This window comes from Pan troglodytes, chromosome 20 (assembly GCF_028858775.2).
Source record: "Pan troglodytes isolate AG18354 chromosome 20, NHGRI_mPanTro3-v2.0_pri, whole genome shotgun sequence".
Taxonomy (NCBI): domain Eukaryota; kingdom Metazoa; phylum Chordata; class Mammalia; order Primates; family Hominidae; genus Pan; species Pan troglodytes.
This window is the reverse complement of record NC_072418.2, coordinates 9,445,867-9,465,200: the sequence shown is the minus strand read 5'-3', so window position 1 is coordinate 9,465,200 and position 19,334 is coordinate 9,445,867. Positions and strand designations below refer to the sequence as shown.

Genomic DNA, 19,334 nt, shown 5'->3' with positions numbered 1-19,334 from the left:
CAACATAGTGAGACCCCATCTCTACCAAAAAAACCCAAAATACAAAAATTAGCTAGGTGTGGTGGCATGCGCCTGTAGTCACAGTTCCTTGGGAGGCTGAGGCAGGAAGATCACCTGAGCTCAGGAGGTTAAGACTACAGTGAGCCATGATCATACCACATGCCACTGCACTCCAGCCTGGGCAACATTGTGAGACCCCTTCTCAACAACAACAGAATTAGCTAGGTGTGGTGGCATGCATCTGTAGTCCCAGTTCCTTGTGAGGCTGAGGCGGGAAGATCACCTCAGCCAGGAGGTCGAGACATCAGTGAGCCGTGATTGTACCACTGCACGCCAACCTGGTTGACAGAGTGAGACCTTCTTTCCAAAATGATAATCATCATCATCATCATCATCACCATCATGATCATTTCATGATACAGGGAATTCCCTAAGGTCTGTTTATAACTCTGTTATAACTCTCATGGATATGTAAGCTCAGTGTCCACCTTTCCATTCGATGAGATGTAAGAGAGTGGCATTAGGGGAGACCCAAATATTTCTCTGTAGAATTCCCAAACTCCTTACCCGTGGGCTTCTGTAGCACCCCAGGAGAGCTCCAACCTTGGTTGAAGATACTGACGTGGTACCTGGCATGACGGCAACAGTTTTGTTCTGTGTCTGGCAGTTGTATTTAGGGATAGTCTGTCTCCCTGCAGAGAGCCACAGAAGGGAGCTCTCCAAGATCCTTAGGACACTGGGAAAGGCATCCCACAGATGGAAACCCAGAGACAGGTTGGGGAGCACATGGAGATTCTTGTTTATCTCTCTCTATAATAATATATATAAATACATAATGTAATTATATAATATAAATTAAATACACATTATATATTATATGAATTACATATATTTAATATATAATTACATTATATAGAATTGTATAATTATACTATATATAAGCAATATATACTTGCATAATATATAATTTCCACATGTTATAATATATAAATATAATATATAATTTACATATATAAATATAAAATTTACACATATAAATATAATATATAATTTACATATAATATAATATCTAAATACAATATAATTTACATATATTATAATATAAAAATATAATATGTAATTTACATATATTATATAACATATAATTTACATACATAATAAATAATTTATATATTATATATTGTAAATATACATATGATATAAATTATAATATATAATATACAATTACATAAAATAAATTATAATTCCAATAATAGTAAATATATATTATATAAAAAATATACATAATAAATATATTTATTAAGTATATTATATATACTTATAATTGTATATAATGTATTATATATAATTATATTTCAATATAATATATTGTATTATATATAATATAAAATATATAATTATATATTAAAATATAATTATATATTATATAATTATATTATATATTATGATATAATCAAATATATTATTAATTTATTATATTTAATAAATATAATAATTATAGTATAATTAAAAATATATTAAATATATATTATATATATAATTTATAAATAATATAATTATATATTATACTATAATTTACATATTATATAATTATATCTTATAATATAATTATATCTTATATAATTATATCTTATAATATAATTATATATTATATAATTATATATTATATAATGTAATTATATATTATAGAATTATATTATATATTATAATATAATTAATAATATAATTATCTTATATGTTATAATATAATTTATTTATTATATAATTATGTTATATGTTATAATATAATTTATATATTATATAATTACATTATATGTTATAATATAATTATATATTATATAATTACATTATATGTTATAATATAATTATATATTATATAATTACATTATATGTTATAATATAATTATATATTATATAATTATATTATATGTTATAATATAATTGTATATTATATAATTATATTATCTGTTATAATATAATTATATATTATACAATTATATTATGTTATAATATAATTATATATTATATAATTATATTATCTGTTGTAATATAATTTATATATTATATAATTATGTTATATGTTATAATTTATATATTATATAATTATATTATAATTATATATTATATATTATATACTATAATATATAATATACTATTATGATATATATTATATATATTATAATTTATAGATATCTGTATAATAGTATCTCATTGTAATTTTTATTTTTTAGCATTTCCTTGAAGCTAAAAGGGTTAAACATTTGCTCAAATTTTGCTGGTCATTTAGGCCAGGCACGGTAGCTCATGTCTGTAATCTCAGCAATTTGGGAGGCCAAGGCGGGTGGATCACTTGAGGTCAGGAGTTCAAGACCAGCCTGGGCAACATGGTAAAACCCTGTGTCTACTTAAAATACAAAAATTAGCTGGACGTGGTGGTGGGAGCCTGTAATCCCACCTACTCAGGAGGCTGAGGCAGGAGAATCGCTTGAACCCAGAAGGCAGAGTTGTGGTGAGCCAAGATCGTGCCACTGCACTCCAGCCTGGGTGACAGAACAAGACTCCACCTGAAAATTAATAATAATAATAATAGTAATAATAATAATTTTTTACAGTCACTTGTTTATATTCTTCTGTGTAGGATCCATTCAAGTTTTTCACCCAGTTTCAAGTGTGTTTTCATTATTTTTCTGTTTGTTTGACATTATTCTTTTTTTTTTAAACATTAAAATTTTTTTTTTATATATACTATGGCTTGATGTACTTTCCTGGGGGTACAGAATCAAAACCTCTTCCCCCACTCCGGTTTTCCACGCTTTCTCTCTTACTGATGTATTTGAATGAATAGTTGCTCTTAATGTATCTTAATATGGTTCAAATTTGAATTTGCTCCTTTCTATTTAGAGTTTCATTGTATCAAGAAGGAAGATTGTCTCCTCATTGACTGTGAAGCTGTTCTTCTACCTAGTTTTTAATTAAAGCTATTTATTGTGTTTTATACTTAGAACTGAAACTAAGAGTATAAGAAATTAGGCCAGGCACGGTGGCTCACGCCTGTAATCCTAGCACTTTGAGAGGCCAAGGCAGGTGAATCACTTGAGGTCAGTAGTTCGAGACCACCCTGGCCAACATGGTGAAACCCCGTCTCCACAAAAAATACAAAAATAAGCTGGGTGTGGTGGCATGTGCCTATAGTCCCAGCTACTTGGGAGGCTGAAGCAGGAGAATCATTGAACCCAGGAGGCAGAGGTTGCAGTGAGCTGAGATCCCGCCACTGCTCTCCAGCCTGGGTGACAGAGTGAGACCCCATCTCCAAAGAAAAGAGAGAAAAGAAAGAAATAAAGAAAGAGAAAGAAAGAAAGGAAGGAAGGAAGGAAAATTAAAATGAGACTGAACCTAGAAAAAAGGTAGATTAGCAAAGTGGAACAAGGTTCAAGAGCAAATATTCCCACCAAAGCACGAACAACATTGGAAAATTCAGAGACAAGTGGGATGTGATTAAAAGAAGAGTAGAGAGAACTTGGACAAGAATGGATATCAGAAGTGAAGGAGACATATGCACCTTCCAAACCAATGAAAGACATCAACCCACAGATGCAATTGACTCCACACCCTCTAGGCAAAGGAAATACAGAGGAAGCAATAATGAGCTACACTGTGGCCTACAAACCAACCACAACGAGAAAGAGTTTAGAGAATGTGGAAACCAAAGAAGCAAGGAAAAGCCTGACAGCTGACATCTCAACACAGGTAAAATGAGATAGACATCAGTGGGGCACCATTTCTAATATGCTGAAAGAAATTTGTCAAACCAGACACCCGTACCTCACAGCAATATTGCCCCCAAATAAAGATGCCTAAATAAAAGTGTAAAGGAAAACAATTAGTTGTCAGCAGCATTGAATTAGAAAAAAAATACTACAATGAATTCTCAAGTCCACAGGGAAGTAATCCCAGATTGAATGCTAGAAATGCAGAAAGGAATAAAGATGAATGCACAAGATAATCTGTAGGTAAATATTAGTGCATATTGCTTTATGAAGCAATACTAGAAATGTCTCCTGGAGAGTAACATATGTGTAGAAATAATATGCATGAGAATGGTAATACAAAAGTCAGAAACAGCTAAAAAGAGAATTAAAAGTGTTCTAAAGTATTCGCATTTTGTGGGAGGGGTTAAAGTAATTAATTGTATCAGAGTATAGGATTTAATTATTAGCATAACTACACAGATTTGTATGGCTGTAACTAGCAAGTTCATGGAGATAACAATAAAATAATAAACATATTTGATTCAAAGTCAGTCAAGTAAAGGCAAAAGGAACGTGAGTCAGTTAAGTCAAAACCTAGGAAAAATGAGATGATTGAAACAATTTCAAATTTACTGGTAATTATATTAAATGTAAATGCACAAAATAGAACTTTTTTTTTTTTTTTTTGAGATGGAGTCTCACTCTGTCGCCCATGCTGAGCTGCAGTGGTGCGATCTCCGCTCACCGCAACCTCTGCCTCCCAGGTTCAAGCGATTCTCCTGCCTCAGCCTCCCGAGTAGCTGGGATTACAGGTGCATGCCACCACACCAGGGTACGTTTTGTATTTTTAGTAGAAATGGGGTTTCACCATGTTGGCCAGGCTGGTCTCGAACTCTTGACCTCAGGTGATCTACCTGCCTTGGTCTCCCAAAGTGCTGGGATTATAGGCGTAAGCCACCTCTCCCGGCCAAAGTAGTAATTTCTTTGCAACAACTGTGTGATATATTCTATAGGATTGTGAATAAAAGTTTTGGGCTTTCTTTTCTTAAAGAACATTGAAATGGTCTTTAGTTTTTGTTATTAAATCAAATATTACGTGAACATTGATGTACATAGACAATTCCATTCCTATTTCTATAGAAAGTATTCAAAGATGTTTGGAAAACTGGGAGAAAAAGGGAAACATATCTAAAATGCTGATATTAACTGTAAATACCACCCCGCCACACACACACACACGTATTAAATTCTTTCTCTACTCACACTCTGTGTAGGTAACACCACATTGGTTTCTGTATACAGATTTAGAAATGCCTCAAATCCAATGGGCGGAGACAGGGTGTTCCCTGTGGATTATCCACTGATTGCATTATCACTCGCTTTCTCTATAAAAAGGGGAACCAGATGCAGAAGTCACTGCATTTTCCGGCAAGCCAAGGGTTGTCTGCATCTCAAGAGTGGGGTCAGCAAGAGAAACTCTACGGCTATGGGAGTGCCTGCGTTCACCTCTTTTCCGAGCCCACCTGTTCTGGTGAGTACGGGATTTTTATTGATTACAGGAATGTCCATATGTGTCCTTTTTCTTTCTGTAAGACAGCTTTACAGTTAGCAGTGGGTTGTTCTTAAAACTGGATGTTGTGGAAAGTTATACCTCGGGTGTTAATATTTGTTGAATAATGTTCATAGTATTCTCATTTTTGCCTATGAAACTGTATAGGGATAATAGTTTTGATTTTTTTTTAAAAAAATCCAACATCACTAGGAAAGGGAAGAAGTATTATTTGGCCTTGCAGTCTTCAAATTGTCTCCCTCACTGGAAAGCTCCTGAACCAGAAATTGCTTGGTCCGTTTTTTTAAAAAAACAAAAAACAAAAAAAATTAGTTCTCTGGTAAAATTTCATGATGAGTTGCTTATTCCCTAAACTCACTGTCACGATTCATTGTAGTGAATTTCTTTTCTGTTTCTCTGTTTCTCCTCCTTCCGTCCCTCTCTGTCACTCCCTTCTTCTTCATCATGGAACTTACTTATATCTGATATTCCACCAGAAATTTGTTTTTAGTGAGTTTATTATGTCTTCCTTCTCACCAAGATGAAAATCAACAGAGTGGTGATTTATGAAGTTTACTTCTGGATCAGGGGTTCTCCTGCACAGCTTGGCACATCATAAGTGCCCTGTAACTAAGGGGACTAAATAATTTTCCCTCCAAAGGGGAACATCTTGGGTCAGTATTAATCTTTATGCCAGGGGTACTGTAAGGGGTAGTATTAATCTTTATGCCAGGACAACAAAAAATGAAATGAGAAGGACAGAAACGAAGGCTTTAAAATGGAAAGTGCACTGATGAGGTTTGTGGGGGAAACAGCTTTATGAGACTAGAGTCTTCCAATTGAGTTAGAGCAAGAAAGGACGTCAAATCTTAGGAGGCGCTTGATCATCTTTCTCAGTATGTCATCAAAAGATTCTCTCATGGTAGAACTCTAGTTAATTGAGCTTCTTAGAAACAGAAGGCAAACATGGTGTTTCTGAGGTTTTTCTTCATGAGCAGGAGGTGTTCAGGTGAAGGTGGGATCTGGGTGTGGCAGTGAGTATTTAAGGTGGCGAGTGCACGATTTCTTTGGAAACCAGAGAGTCAAGGAGCTATGAAAATGATGTTGTGTCCTGAAGCACAGCAGAAAGAGATACAGAGAAGCGTGAGGTCTTGGTGAACAGGGAAGTCTGGGATCCCGGTGTCCTGTTGGGGATGGGTTAGGAGGCACCAGCATCTGTGTAGCTGACAGTGGCAGGGAAGAGAAGAGAGGGGTGTCCTCTGAGGAGGATGAGGAGGGACAAGGTCTGGAACTGACCCTGGGTCATGACCTTGAGCATTTAGTCCTGGACTCGCATCAGCCCGATGAGGTCCCAGGACCCAGTGTCAATACCTGGAGCTCCTGCCAGCAGCATCAGGGTCACACGGAGAAATGCAGACTCTAGGGTCCACCCCAGACTTACTTGGGTTCAGGTCCACATATCTGACTTTAGCAAACCCTGAGGATGTACACTGCCATTTGAGACACATTTCCCCAGAAAGAGAGGCTGGTGGGAAGATTCCACTGAGCTGAGAGAAGCCCCCCACAGCTGATCTTCTCCTGTCTCCATTTGGTTGAAATTTCACATTTTCTTTTCTTTTGAAAGGGGAAGCTCAAAAGAAACATGATGCCCTGGGCTTTACAGAAGAAACGAGAAATCCACATGGCCAAGGCCCATCGGAGACGAGCTGCGAGGTCTGCTCTCCCCATGAGACTCACCAGCTGCATCTTCCAGAGGCCGGTGACGAGGATCAGGTCTCATCCTGACAACCAGGTCAGACGCAGAAAAGGGGATGAGCACCTGGAGAAGCCGCAGCAACTCTGCGCCTACCGGAGACTGCAGGCCCTGCAGCCCTGCAGCAGCCAAGGAGAAGGTTCAAGTCCACTGCATTTGGAGAGCGTCTTAAGTATCCTTGCAGCGGGGACGGCCAGTGAATCTCTGGACAGAGCTGGTGCTGAGCGTGTCCACAGCCCGCTTGAGCCCACCCCTGGGCAGTTTCCAGCTGTGGCAGGGGGGCCAACCCCAGGAATGGGTTGTCAGCTCCCACCGCCCCTCTCTGGCCAATTGGTGACTCCTGCAGATATCCGGAGACAGGCCAGGAGGGTGAAGAAAGCCAGGGAGAGACTGGCCAAGGCCTTGCAGGCAGACAGGCTGGCCAGGCAGGCAGAAATGCTGACATGTAGATGAAGCGCAGTCCTGGGCTTTCGGTCCCTTTCTTTTAATGCCCATCCTCATTCCTACTCTGAATTGTCACACTTTTCCCTTCCCCACCAGTTCTTTAATAAAAGTATTTGAAAGGCAACAGGTGTAAGGAGTGGATGGTTTTGTGGTGAGAAATTGGGTTTTATGGGATGAGGAAGGAGACCTTTACATGTCACTGTACATCTCAGTTTCTGTTTACCATGATTTTAATTAATTGGGTTTTTTTTGTTTGTTTGTTTGTTTTGAGACGGAGTCTTGCTCTGTTGCCCAGGCTGGAGTGCAATGACATGATCTCGGCTCACTGCAACCTCCACCTCTCAGGTTCAAGCAATTCTCCTGCCTCAGCCTTCCAAGTTCCAAGTAGCTGGGATTACAGGCGCCTGCCACCACATCCGGCTATTGTTTGTATTTTTTTTAGTAGAGACGAGGTATCACCATGTCGGCCAGGCTGGTCTCAAACTCCCGACCTCAGGTGATCCACCTGCCTCAGCCTCCCAAAGTGCTGGGATTACAGGCATGAGCCACCGCGCCCAGCCACGCCCAGCTAATTTTTGTATTCTTGGTAGAGTCAGGGTTTCATCATGTTGGCCAGGCTGGTCTTGTCCTGACCTCAAGTGATCTGCCCACCTCAGCCTCCCAAACAGAATTTATTGTTATTATTATTTTGAAGAACTCCAAGTCCTGCCAGGGCAGGGTGGTTTACACCTGTTATCCCAGCACTTTGGGAGGCCGAGGCGGACAGATCGTTTGAGGTCAGGAGTTTGTGACCAGCCTGGCCAACTTGGTGAAACCCCATCTCTACTAAAAACACAAAAATTAGGCCGGGTGTGGTGGCTCACGCCTGTAATCCTAGCACTTTAGGAGGCCGTGGTGGTTGGATCACTTGAGGTCAGGAGTTTAAGACCAGCCTGGCCAACATGCTGAAACCTCATCTCTACTAAAAATACAAAAATTCGCTGGGCGTGGTGGCGGGTGCCTGTAATCCCAGCTACTCAGGAGGCTGAGGCAGGATAATTGCTTGAACCCGGGGGGGCAGAGGTTGCAGTGAGCCGAGATCGTACCAGTGCACTCCAGCCTGCACGACAGAGCAAGACTCTGTTTCGAAAAAAAAAAAAAAAATACAAAAGTTAGCTAGGCTTGGTGGTGGGCACCTGTAATAACAGTGACTCGAGAGGCTGAGGCAGGAGAATTGCTTGAATCCGGGAGGCGGAATTTGCAGTGAGCTGAGATCACACCACTGCACTCCAGCCTGGGTGACAGAGCCAGATTCTAACTCAAAAAAAAAAAAAAAAAAAAAAAAAGAACTCTAAGTCCTTCATTTCTAAGTCAAGAAGAGGACATTTCTGTCATTTCAGGGGGTCTCAGATTTTGCAGCTCATTTGAATTTCACAGTAAAATTTAAAAGGACTGGTGCCTGGATCCCAGGCAGGATCATTTGCATCCGTATAATGGAGTTTGCTGAGGTGCTGAGGGAGACATCAGTACCTTGAAATTGCCCTACATGATTAAATCTGTAAGCTAATTGTGTCTTTTTTTTTTTTTTTTTAATTTGAGACGGAGTCTCACTCTGTCGCCCAGGCTGGAGTGCAGTGGCGCGATCTCAGCTCACTGCAAGTTCTGTCTCCTGGGTTCACGCCATTCTCCTGCCTCAGCCTCCCGAGTAGCTGGAACTACAGGCCCCCACCATCACGCCCAGCTAATATTTTTTGTATTTTTTAGTAGAGACGGGGTTTCACAGTGTGAGCCAAGACGGTCTCAGCTCCTGACCTCATGATCCTCCTGCTTTGGCCTCCCAAAGTGCTGGGATTACAGGCGTGAGCCACCGCACCCGGCCCTAATTGTGTCTTAAACTTCCTAGTCCCAGGTCCAAATTGGCAAAATAGCCAGTATTTCTCTGCATCCCCAAAAATCAAACCAGGAGGATTTACGCAAGGAAAAGATTGTGAAAAATCATAAGAAAAAACTGAGTAGTCACTGCAGAGACCAAGGCTGCAGAAATTGTATTTTTTTATCTGTTTATCTATCAGGTGTTGGGTGTTTGTTTGTTTTGAGACAAATTCTCACTCTCGCCGCGGCTGGAGTGCAGTGGCGTGATCTCAGATCACTGCAACCTCCACCTCCCAGGTTCAAGGGATTCATGTACCTCAGCCTCCCAAGTAGCTGAGATTACAGGTGCCCACCACCATGCCTGGCTAATTTTTGCATTTTTAGTAGAAACAGGGTTTCATCATGTTGGCCAGGCTGGCCTCGAACTCCTGGCCTCAACCAATTCACCTTTCTCGGCCTGTCAAAGTGCTGCGATTAGAGGCGCGAGCCACTGCACCCAGGTGTGTGGGGTTTTTTTTGTTTTTTTGTTTTGTATTGTTTTGTTTTGAGACAGAGTCTCGCTCTGTCACTCAGGCTGGAGTGCAGGGGCGCTATCTCAGCTCACTGCAAGCTCCACCTCCCAGGTTCATGCCATTCTCCTGCCTCCGCCTCCCAAGTAGCTGGGACTACAGGTGCCCACCACCATACCCGCTATTTTTTGTATTTTTAGTAGAGACAGGGTTTCACCGTGTTACCCAGGATGGTCTTGATCTCCTGACCTCGTTATCCACCTGCCTTGGCCTCCCAAAGTGCTGGGATTACAGGCATGAGCCACTACGCCCGGCCTGTGTTGTTTTTAATTGTATGTATTTAAGACATACATGATGTTTTGATGCACGTATATGTAGCGAAATGATTACTACAATGAAGCAAAGGAACATATCTGTCTCCTGATGTAATTACCTTTGTGTACGTGTGTGTAGAAAGAGTAGCTGAAATCTACTCTTTCGGCAAATTCCCAGTATACAAGGCGGTGTTCCTGAGGTTGCTTTTATGGGATGGAAGTTTGCTACAGATTGGCCATAAGTGGAAGTTTATATCTCAGTCTCTTTTCCTCAATTGTTATTGGCATAGAACTTACATAGAGCAAAGTGCAAAAAGTCAGACACGTACATCTTCATGAACTTTCACAAACTGAACGCACTCATGCCCAGCACTGAAATCAATGAATAGAATAGCGGATTCATCCCCAGGTGCCTTTTCCCGCCACCTCATCCTGCCTCCCACGAAGGCACCCTCTGTTGTAACAGCACCTAGGATTAGTTTGGCTGGTTTTTGTTTCACGTGTAGGGAACCACATGGTATGCACTGTCTTGGGTTTCGATTAACCTCAGCTTTGAGAGATCAAGGCTTAAGGTTGTGCCGCTTGTCATTTGTGAGCTCTGATTGCTGTGAGAAGATCCGATGGGTGCAGATGCCCCAGTATTTATTCATTCTCCTGCTGTTCATTGGCTGGTTTCTGACAAGAGCTATTATGACTGCAGGTTCTGTGCCCCTCAGAACATGAAATTGGTGGGCACGCATGTACAATGTTGAGATAAATGCTGTGTGCAAGGGAAGAGGGTAGACGTTTATACGGCTTTTGGGGTTTGTTTGAGACGGAGTATCGATCTGTTGCCCAGGCTGGAGTGTAGTGGCGCGATCTCGGCTCACTGCAACCCTCGCCTCCCAGGTTCAAGCGATTCTCCCGCCTCAGCCTCCCAACTAGCTGGGATTACAGGCATCCACCATCAGGCCTAGCTAATTTTTGTATTTTTGTGGAGATGGTGTTTCACCATGTTTGCCTGGCTGGTCTTGAATTCCTGATCTCAGGTGATCTGCCTGCCTCGGCCTCCCAAAGTGCTGGGATTACAAGCTTGAGCCACCGCCTGTTTGTTCTTTTGAGACAGTCTCTCTCTCACCCAGGCTGGAGTGCAGTGGCGCAATCTGGTCTCACCGCAACCTCCACCTCTGGCTTCAAGCAATTCTCCTGCATCAGCCTCCCAAGTAGCTGAGACTACAGGCGTACGCCACCATGCCTGGCTAATTTTTTTGTATTTTCAATAGAGAGGAGGTTTCACCATGTTGGCCAGGCTGGTCTCAAACTCCTGACCTCAAGTAATCCGTGCGCTTCAGCCTCCTGAAGTGCTGGGATTACAGGCGTAAGCCACTGTGCCCAGCCTGCAGCTTTTGTTTTTGAGACAGGGTCTTGCTCTGTCACCCAGGCTGGAGTGCAGTAGCTCAATCACAACTCACTACAGCCTTGATCTCCTGGGCTCAAGTGATCCTCCCACTTCAGCCTCCTAAGTAGATGGGACTACAGGCAGGCATCGCCATGCCTCACAATGCTTATTTTTCATTTTTTGTAGAGATAAGGTCTTCCTATGTTGTCCAAGTTGGTTCTAGACTACTGAGCTCAAGCGATCCTCCCACCTCTGCTTCCCAAAATGCTGGGATTACAGGCATAAACCACCATGCCTGGCCCTATACAGCTTTAATAGATGTTTGCATATAGTTTTCCAAAGTGGTTATTCCAATTTAAACTCCCACTATCCTTACAGGAAAGACTGGTCCCTCCATAATCTAGTCAGCACTTGGTGTTTCTGCGTTTTTCCCTTTAGCTAAGTTGATATCTATATAATAGTATCTTATTGTAATTTTTATTTTTTTAGCATTTCCCTGAAGCTAAAAGGGTTAAACATTTGCTCAAATTTTGCTGGTCATTTAGGCCGGGCGCGGTAGCTCGTGCCTGTAATCTCAGCAATTTGGGAGGCCAAGGCGGGTGGATCACTTGAGGTCAGGCGTTCAAGACCAGCCTGGGCAACATGGTAAAACCCTGTGTCTACTTAAAATACAAAAATTAGCTGGACGTGGTGGTGGGAGCCTGTAATCCCACCTACTCAGGAGGCTGAGGCAGGAGAATCGCTTGAACCCAGAAGGCAGAGTTGCGGTGAGCCAAGATCGTGCCACTGCACTCCAGCCTGGGTGACAGAACAAGACTCCACCTGAAAATTAATGATAATAATAATAATAATAATAATAATTTTTTACGGTCACTTGTTTATATTCTTTTGTGTAGGGTCCATTCAAGTTTTTCACCCAGTTTCAAGTGTGTTTTCATTATTTTTCTGTTTGTTTGACATTATTCTTTTTTTTTAATATTAAAATTTTTTTTTATATATACTCTCGCTTGATGTACTTTCCTGGGGGTACAGAATCAAAACCTCTTCCCCCACTCCGGTTTTCCACGCTTTCTGTCTTACTGATGTATTTGAATGATTAGTTGCTCTTAATGTATCTTAATATGGTTCAAATTTGAATTTGCTCCTTTCTATTTAGAGTTTCATTGTATCAAGAAGGAAGATTGTCTCCTCATTGACTGTGAAGCTGTTCTTCTACCTAGTTTTTAATTAAAGCTATTTACTGTGTTTTATACTTAGAACTGAAACTAAGAGTATAAGAAATTAGGCCAGGCACGGTGGCTCACGCCTGTAATCCTAGCACTTTGAGAGGCCAAGGCAGGTGCATCACTTGAGGTCAGTAGTTCGAGACCACCCTGGCCAACATGGTGAAACCCCGTCTCCACAAAAAATACAAAAATAAGCTGGGTGTGGTGGCATGTGCCTATAGTCCCAGCTACTTGGGAGGCTGAAGCAGGAGAATCATTGAACCCGGGAGGCAGAGGTTGCAGTGAGCTGAGATCCCGCCACTGCTCTCCAGCCTGGGTGACAGAGTGAGACCCCATCTCCAAAGAAAAGAGAGAAAAGAAAGAAATGAAGAAAGAGAAAGAAAGAAAGGAAGGAAGGAAGGAATGAAGGAAGGAAAATTAAAATGAGACTGAACCCAGAAAAAAGGTAGATTAGCAAAGTGGAACAAGGTTCAAGAGCAAATATTCCCACCAAAGCACGAACAACATTGGAAAATTCAGAGACAAGTGGGATGTGATTAAAAGAAGAGTAGAGAGAACTTGGACAAGAATGGATATCAGAAGTGAAGGAGACATATGCACCTTCCAAACCAATGAAAGACATCAACCCACAGATGCAATTGACTCCACACCCTCCAGGCAAAGGAAATACACAGGAAGCAATAATGAGCTACACTGTGGCCTACAAACCAACCACAACGAGAAAGAGTTTAGAGAATGTGGAAACCAAAGAAGCAAGGAAAAGCCTGACAGCTGACATCTCAACACAGGTAAAATGAGATAGACATCAGTGGGGCACCATTTCTAATATGCTGAAAGAAATTTGTCAAACCAGACACCCGTACCTCACAGCAATATTGCCCCCAAATAAAGATGCCTAAATAAAAGTGTAAAGGAAAACAATTAGTTGTTAGCAGCATTGAATTAGAAAAAATATACTAGAATGAATTCTCAAGTCCACAGGGAAATAATCCCAGATTGAATGCTAGAAATGCAGAAAGGAATAAAGATGAATGCACAAGATAATCTGTAGGTAAATATTAGTGCATATTGCTTTATGAAGCAATACTAGAAATGTCTCCTGGAGAGTAACATATGTGTAGAAATAATATGCATGAGAATGGTAATACAAAAGTCAGAAACAGCTAAAAAGAGAATTAAAAGTGTTCTAAAGTATTCGCATTTTGTGGGAGGGGTTAAAGTAATTAATTGTATCAGAGTATAGGATTTAATTATTAGCATAACTACACAGATTTGTATGGCTGTAACTAGCAAGTTCATGGAGATAACAATAAAATAATAAACATATTTGATTCAAAGTCAGTCAAGTAAAGGCAAAAGGAATGTGAGTCAGTTAAGTCAAAACCTAGGAAAAATGAGATGATTGAAACAATTTCAAATTTACTGGTAATTATATGAAATGTAAATGCACAAAATAGAACTTTTTTTTTTTTTTTTTTTTTGAGATGGAGTCTCACTCTGTCACCCATGCTGAGCTGCAGTGGTGCGATCTCGGCTCACCGCAACCTCTGCCTCCCAGGTTCAAGCGATTCTCCTGCCTCAGCCTCCCGAGTAGCTGGGATTACAGGTGCATGCCACCACACCAGGGTAAGTTTTGTATTTTTAGTAGAAATGGGGTTTCACCATGTTGGCCAGGCTGGTCTCGAACTCTTGACCTCAGGTGATCTACCTGCCTTGGTCTCCCAAAGTGCTGGGATTATAGGCGTAAGCCACCTCTCCCGGCCAAAGTAGTAATTTCTTTGCAACAACTGTGTGATATATTCTATAGGATTCTGAATAAAAGTTTTGGGCTTTCTTTTCTTAAAGAACATTGAAATGGTCTTTAGTTTTTGTTATTAAATCAAATATTACGTGAACATTGATGTACATAGACAATTCCATTCCTATTTCTATAGAAAGTATTCAAAGATGTTTGGAAAACTGGGAGAAAAAGGGAAACATATCTAAAATGCTGATATTAACTGTAAATACCACCCCGCCACACAGACACACACACGTATTAAATTCTTTCTCTACTCACACTCTGTGTAGGTAACACCACATTGGTTTCTGTATATAGATTTAGAAATGCCTCAAATCCAATGGGCGGAGACAGGGTGTTCCCTGTGGATTATCCACTGATTGCATTATCACTCGCTTTCTCTATAAAAAGGGGAACCAGATGCAGAAGTCACTGCATTTTCCGGCAAGCCAAGGGTTGTCTGCATCTCAAGAGTGGGGTCAGCAAGAGAAACTCTACGGCTATGGGAGTGCCTGCGTTCACCTCTTTTCCGAGCCCACCTGTTCTGGTGAGTACGGGATTTTTATTGATTACAGGAATGTCCATATGTGTCCTTTTTCTTTCTGTAAGACAGCTTTACAGTTAGCAGTGGGTTGTTCTTAAAACTGGATGTTGTGGAAAGTTATACCTCGGGTGTTAATATTTGTTGAATAATGTTCATAGTATTCTCATTTTTGCCTATGAAACTGTATGGGGATAATAATTTTGATTTTTTTTTAAAAAATCCAACATCACTAGGAAAGGGAAGAAGTATTATTTGGCCTTGCAGTCTTCAAATTGTCTCCCTCTCTGGAAAGCTCCTGAACCAGAAATTGCTTGGTCCGTTTTTTTAAAAAAACAAAAAACACAAAAAATTAGTTCTCTGGTAAAATTTCATGATGAGTTGCTTATTCCCTAAACTCACTGTCACGATTCATTGTAGTGAATTTCTTTTCTGTTTCTCTGTTTCTCCTCCTTCCGTCCCTCTCTGTCACTCCCTTCTTCTTCATCATGGAACTTACTTATATCTGATATTCCACCAGAAATTTGTTTTTAGTGAGTTTATTATGTCTTCCTTCTCACCAAGATGAAAATCTACAGAGTGGTGATTTATGAAGTTTACTTCTGGATCAGGGGTTCTCCTGCACAGCTTGGCACATCATAAGTGCCCTGTAACTAAGGGGACTAAATAATTTTCCCTCCAAAGGGGAACATCTTGGGTCAGTATTAATCTTTATGCCAGGGGTACTGTAAGGGGTAGTATTAATCTTTATGCCAGGACAACAAAAAATGAAATGAGAAGGACAGAAACGAAGGCTTTAAAATGGAAAGTGCACTGATGAGGTTTGTGGGGGAAACAGCTTTATGAGACTAGAGTCTTCCAATTGAGTTAGAGCAAGAAAGGACGTCAAATCTTAGGAGGCGCTTGATCATCTTTCTCAGTATGTCATCAAAAGATTCTCTCATGGTAGAACTCTAGTTAATTGAGCTTCTTAGAAACAGAAGGCAAACATGGTGTTTCTGAGGTTTTTCTTCATGAGCAGGAGGTGTTCAGGTGAAGGTGGGATCTGGGTGTGGCAGTGAGTATTTAAGGTGGCGAGTGCACGATTTCTTTGGAAACCAGAGAGTCAAGGAGCTATGAAAATGATGTTGTGTCCTGAAGCACAGCAGAAAGAGATACAGAGAAGCGTGAGGTCTTGGTGAACAGGGAAGTCTGGGATCCCGGTGTCCTGTTGGGGATGGGTTAGGAGGCACCAGCATCTGTGTAGCTGACAGTGGCAGGGAAGAGAAGAGAGGGGTGTCCTCTGAGGAGGATGAGGAGGGACAAGGTCTGGAACTGACCCTGGGTCATGACCTTGAGCATTTAGTCCTGGACTCACATCAGCCCGATGAGGTCCCAGGACCCAGTGTCAATACCTGGAGCTCCTGCCAGCAGCATCAGGGTCACACGGAGAAATGCAGACTCTAGGGTCCACCCCAGACTTACTTGGGTTCAGGTCCACATATCTGACTTCAGCAAACCCTGAGGATGTACACTGCCATTTGAGACACATTTCCCCAGAAAGAGAGGCTGGTGGGAAGATTCCACTGAGCTGAGAGAAGCCCCCCACAGCTGATCTTCTCCTGTCTCCATTTGGTTGAAATTTCACATTTTCTTTTCTTTTGAAAGGGGAAGCTCAAAAGAAACATGATGCCCTGGGCTTTACAGAAGAAACGAGAAATCCACATGGCCAAGGCCCATCGGAGACGAGCTGCGAGGTCTGCTCTCCCCATGAGACTCACCAGCTGCATCTTCCAGAGGCCGGTGACGAGGATCAGGTCTCATCCTGACAACCAGGTCAGACGCAGAAAAGGGGATGAGCACCTGGAGAAGCCGCAGCAACTCTGCGCCTACCGGAGACTGCAGGCCCTGCAGCCCTGCAGCAGCCAAGGAGAAGGTTCAAGTCCACTGCATTTGGAGAGCGTCTTAAGTATCCTTGCAGCGGGGACGGCCAGTGAATCTCTGGACAGAGCTGGTGCTGAGCGTGTCCACAGCCCGCTTGAGCCCACCCCTGGGCAGTTTCCAGCTGTGGCAGGGGGGCCAACCCCAGGAATGGGTTGTCAGCTCCCACCGCCCCTCTCTGGCCAATTGGTGACTCCTGCAGATATCCGGAGACAGGCCAGGAGGGTGAAGAAAGCCAGGGAGAGACTGGCCAAGGCCTTGCAGGCAGACAGGCTGGCCAGGCGGGCAGAAATGCTGACATGTAGATGAAGCGCAGTCCTGGGCTTTCGGTCCCTTTCTTTTAATGCCCATCCTCATTCCTACTCTGAATTGTCACAGTTTTCCCTTCCCCCCCAGTTCTTTAATAAAAGTATTTGAAAGGCAACAGGTGTAAGGAGTGGATGGTTTTGTGGTGAGAAATTGGGTTTTATGGGATGAGGAAGGAGACCTTTACATGTCACTGTACATCTCAGTTTCTGTTTACCATGATTTTAATTAATTGGTTTTTTTTGTTTGTTTGTTTGTTTTGAGACGGAGTCTTGCTCTGTTGCCCAGGCTGGAGTGCAATGACATGATCTCGGCTCACTGCAACCTCCACCTCCCAGGTTCAAGCAATTCTCCTGCCTCAGCCTTCCAAGTTCCAAGTAGCTGGGATTACAGGCGCCTGCCACCACATCCGGCTATTGTTTGTATATTTTTTTAGTAGAGACGAGGTATCACCATGTCGGCCAGGCTGGTCTCAAACTCCCGACCTCAGGTGATCCACCTGCCTCAGCCTCCCAAAGTGCTGGGATTACAGGCATGAGCCACCGCGCCCAGCCACGCCCAGCTAATTTTTGTATTCTTGGTAGAGTCAGGGTTTCATCATGTTGGCCAGGCTGGTCTTGTCCTGACCTCAAGTGATCTGCCCACCTCAGCCTCCCAAACAGAATTTATTGTTATTATTATTTTGAAGAACTCCAAGTCCTGCCAGGGCAGGGTGGTTTACACCTGTTATCCCAGCACTTTGGGAGGCCGAGGCGGACAGATCGTTTGAGGTCAGGAGTTTGTGACCAGCCTGGCCAACTTGGTGAAACCCCATCTCTACTAAAAACACAAAAATTAGGCCGGGTGTGGTGGCTCACGCCTGTAATCCTAGCACTTTAGGAGGCCGTGGTGGTTGGATCACTTGAGGTCAGGAGTTTAAGACCAGCCTGGCCAACATGGTGAAACCTCATCTCTACTAAAAATACAAAAATTCGCTGGGCGTGGTGGCGGGTGCCTGTAATCCCAGCTACTCAGGAGGCTGAGGCAGCATAATTGCTTGAACCCGGGGAGGCAGAGGTTGCAGTGAGCCGAGATCGTACCAGTGCACTCCAGCCTGCACGACAGAGCAAGACTCTGTTTCGAAAAAAAAAAAAAAAATACAAAAGTTAGCTAGGCTTGGTGGTGTGCACCTGTAATAACAGTGACTCGAGAGGCTGAGGCAGGAGAATTGCTTGAATCCGGGAGGCGGAATTTGCAGTGAGCTGAGATCACACCACTGCACTCCAGCCTGGGTGACAGAGCCAGATTCTACCTCAAAAAAAAAAAAAAAAAAAAAAAAAAAAAAAAAAAAAAGAACTCTAAGTCCTTCATTTCTAAGTCAAGAAGAGGACATTTCTGTCATTTCAGGGGGTCTCAGATTTTGCAGCTCATTTGAATTTCACAGTAAAATTTAAAAGGACTGGTGTCTGGATCCCAGGCAGGATCATTTGCATCCGTATAATGGAGTTTGCTGAGGTGCTGAGGGAGACATCAGTACCTTGAAATTGCCCTACATGATTAAATCTGTAAGCTAATTGTGTCTTTTTTTTTTTTTTTTTTTTAATTTGAGACGGAGTCTCACTCTGTCGCCCAGGCTGGAGTGCAGTGGCGCGATCTCAGCTCACTGCAAGTTCTGTCTCCTGGGTTCACGCCATTCTCCTGCCTCAGCCTCCTGAGTAGCTGGAACTACAGGCCCCCACCATCACGCCCAGCTAATTTTTTTTGTATTTTTTAGTAGAGACGGGGTTTCACAGTGTGAGCCAGGACGGTCTCAGCTCCTGACCTCATGATCCTCCTGCTTTGGCCTCCCAAAGTGCTGGGATTACAGGCGTGAGCCACCGCACCCGGCCCTAATTGTGTCTTAAACTTCCTAGTCCCAGGTCCAAATTGGCAAAATAGCCAGTATTTCTCTGCATCCCCAAAAATCAAACCAGGAGGATTTACGCAAGGAAAAGATTGTGAAAAATCATAAGAAAAAACTGAGTAGTCACTGCAG

At 42.0% G+C, this 19,334-nt stretch overlaps 2 protein-coding genes across 2 annotated transcripts; both read left to right on the top strand.

Moving 5' to 3' along the window:
• The first annotated feature begins 4,975 nt into the window (after positions 1-4,975).
• LOC129138036 (putative methyl-CpG-binding domain protein 3-like 3) lies at positions 4,976-7,772 on the top strand. Its single transcript, XM_054673088.2, has 2 exons — positions 4,976-5,280; positions 6,923-7,772. Exons 1-2 carry the CDS (start codon positions 5,074-5,076, stop codon positions 7,502-7,504), a joined length of 789 nt encoding a protein of 262 aa, XP_054529063.2. The 5' UTR covers positions 4,976-5,073; the 3' UTR covers positions 7,505-7,772.
• Positions 7,773-14,970: 7,198 nt separating this feature from the next.
• Positions 14,971-17,371, top strand: LOC129138044 (putative methyl-CpG-binding domain protein 3-like 3). The gene is made up of 2 exons (XM_054673207.2): positions 14,971-15,100; positions 16,742-17,371. The coding sequence occupies exons 1-2, from the start codon at positions 15,056-15,058 to the stop codon at positions 17,321-17,323; spliced, it is 627 nt and encodes a 208-aa protein (XP_054529182.2). The 5' UTR covers positions 14,971-15,055; the 3' UTR covers positions 17,324-17,371.
• The last annotated feature ends 1,963 nt before the right edge of the window (positions 17,372-19,334 follow it).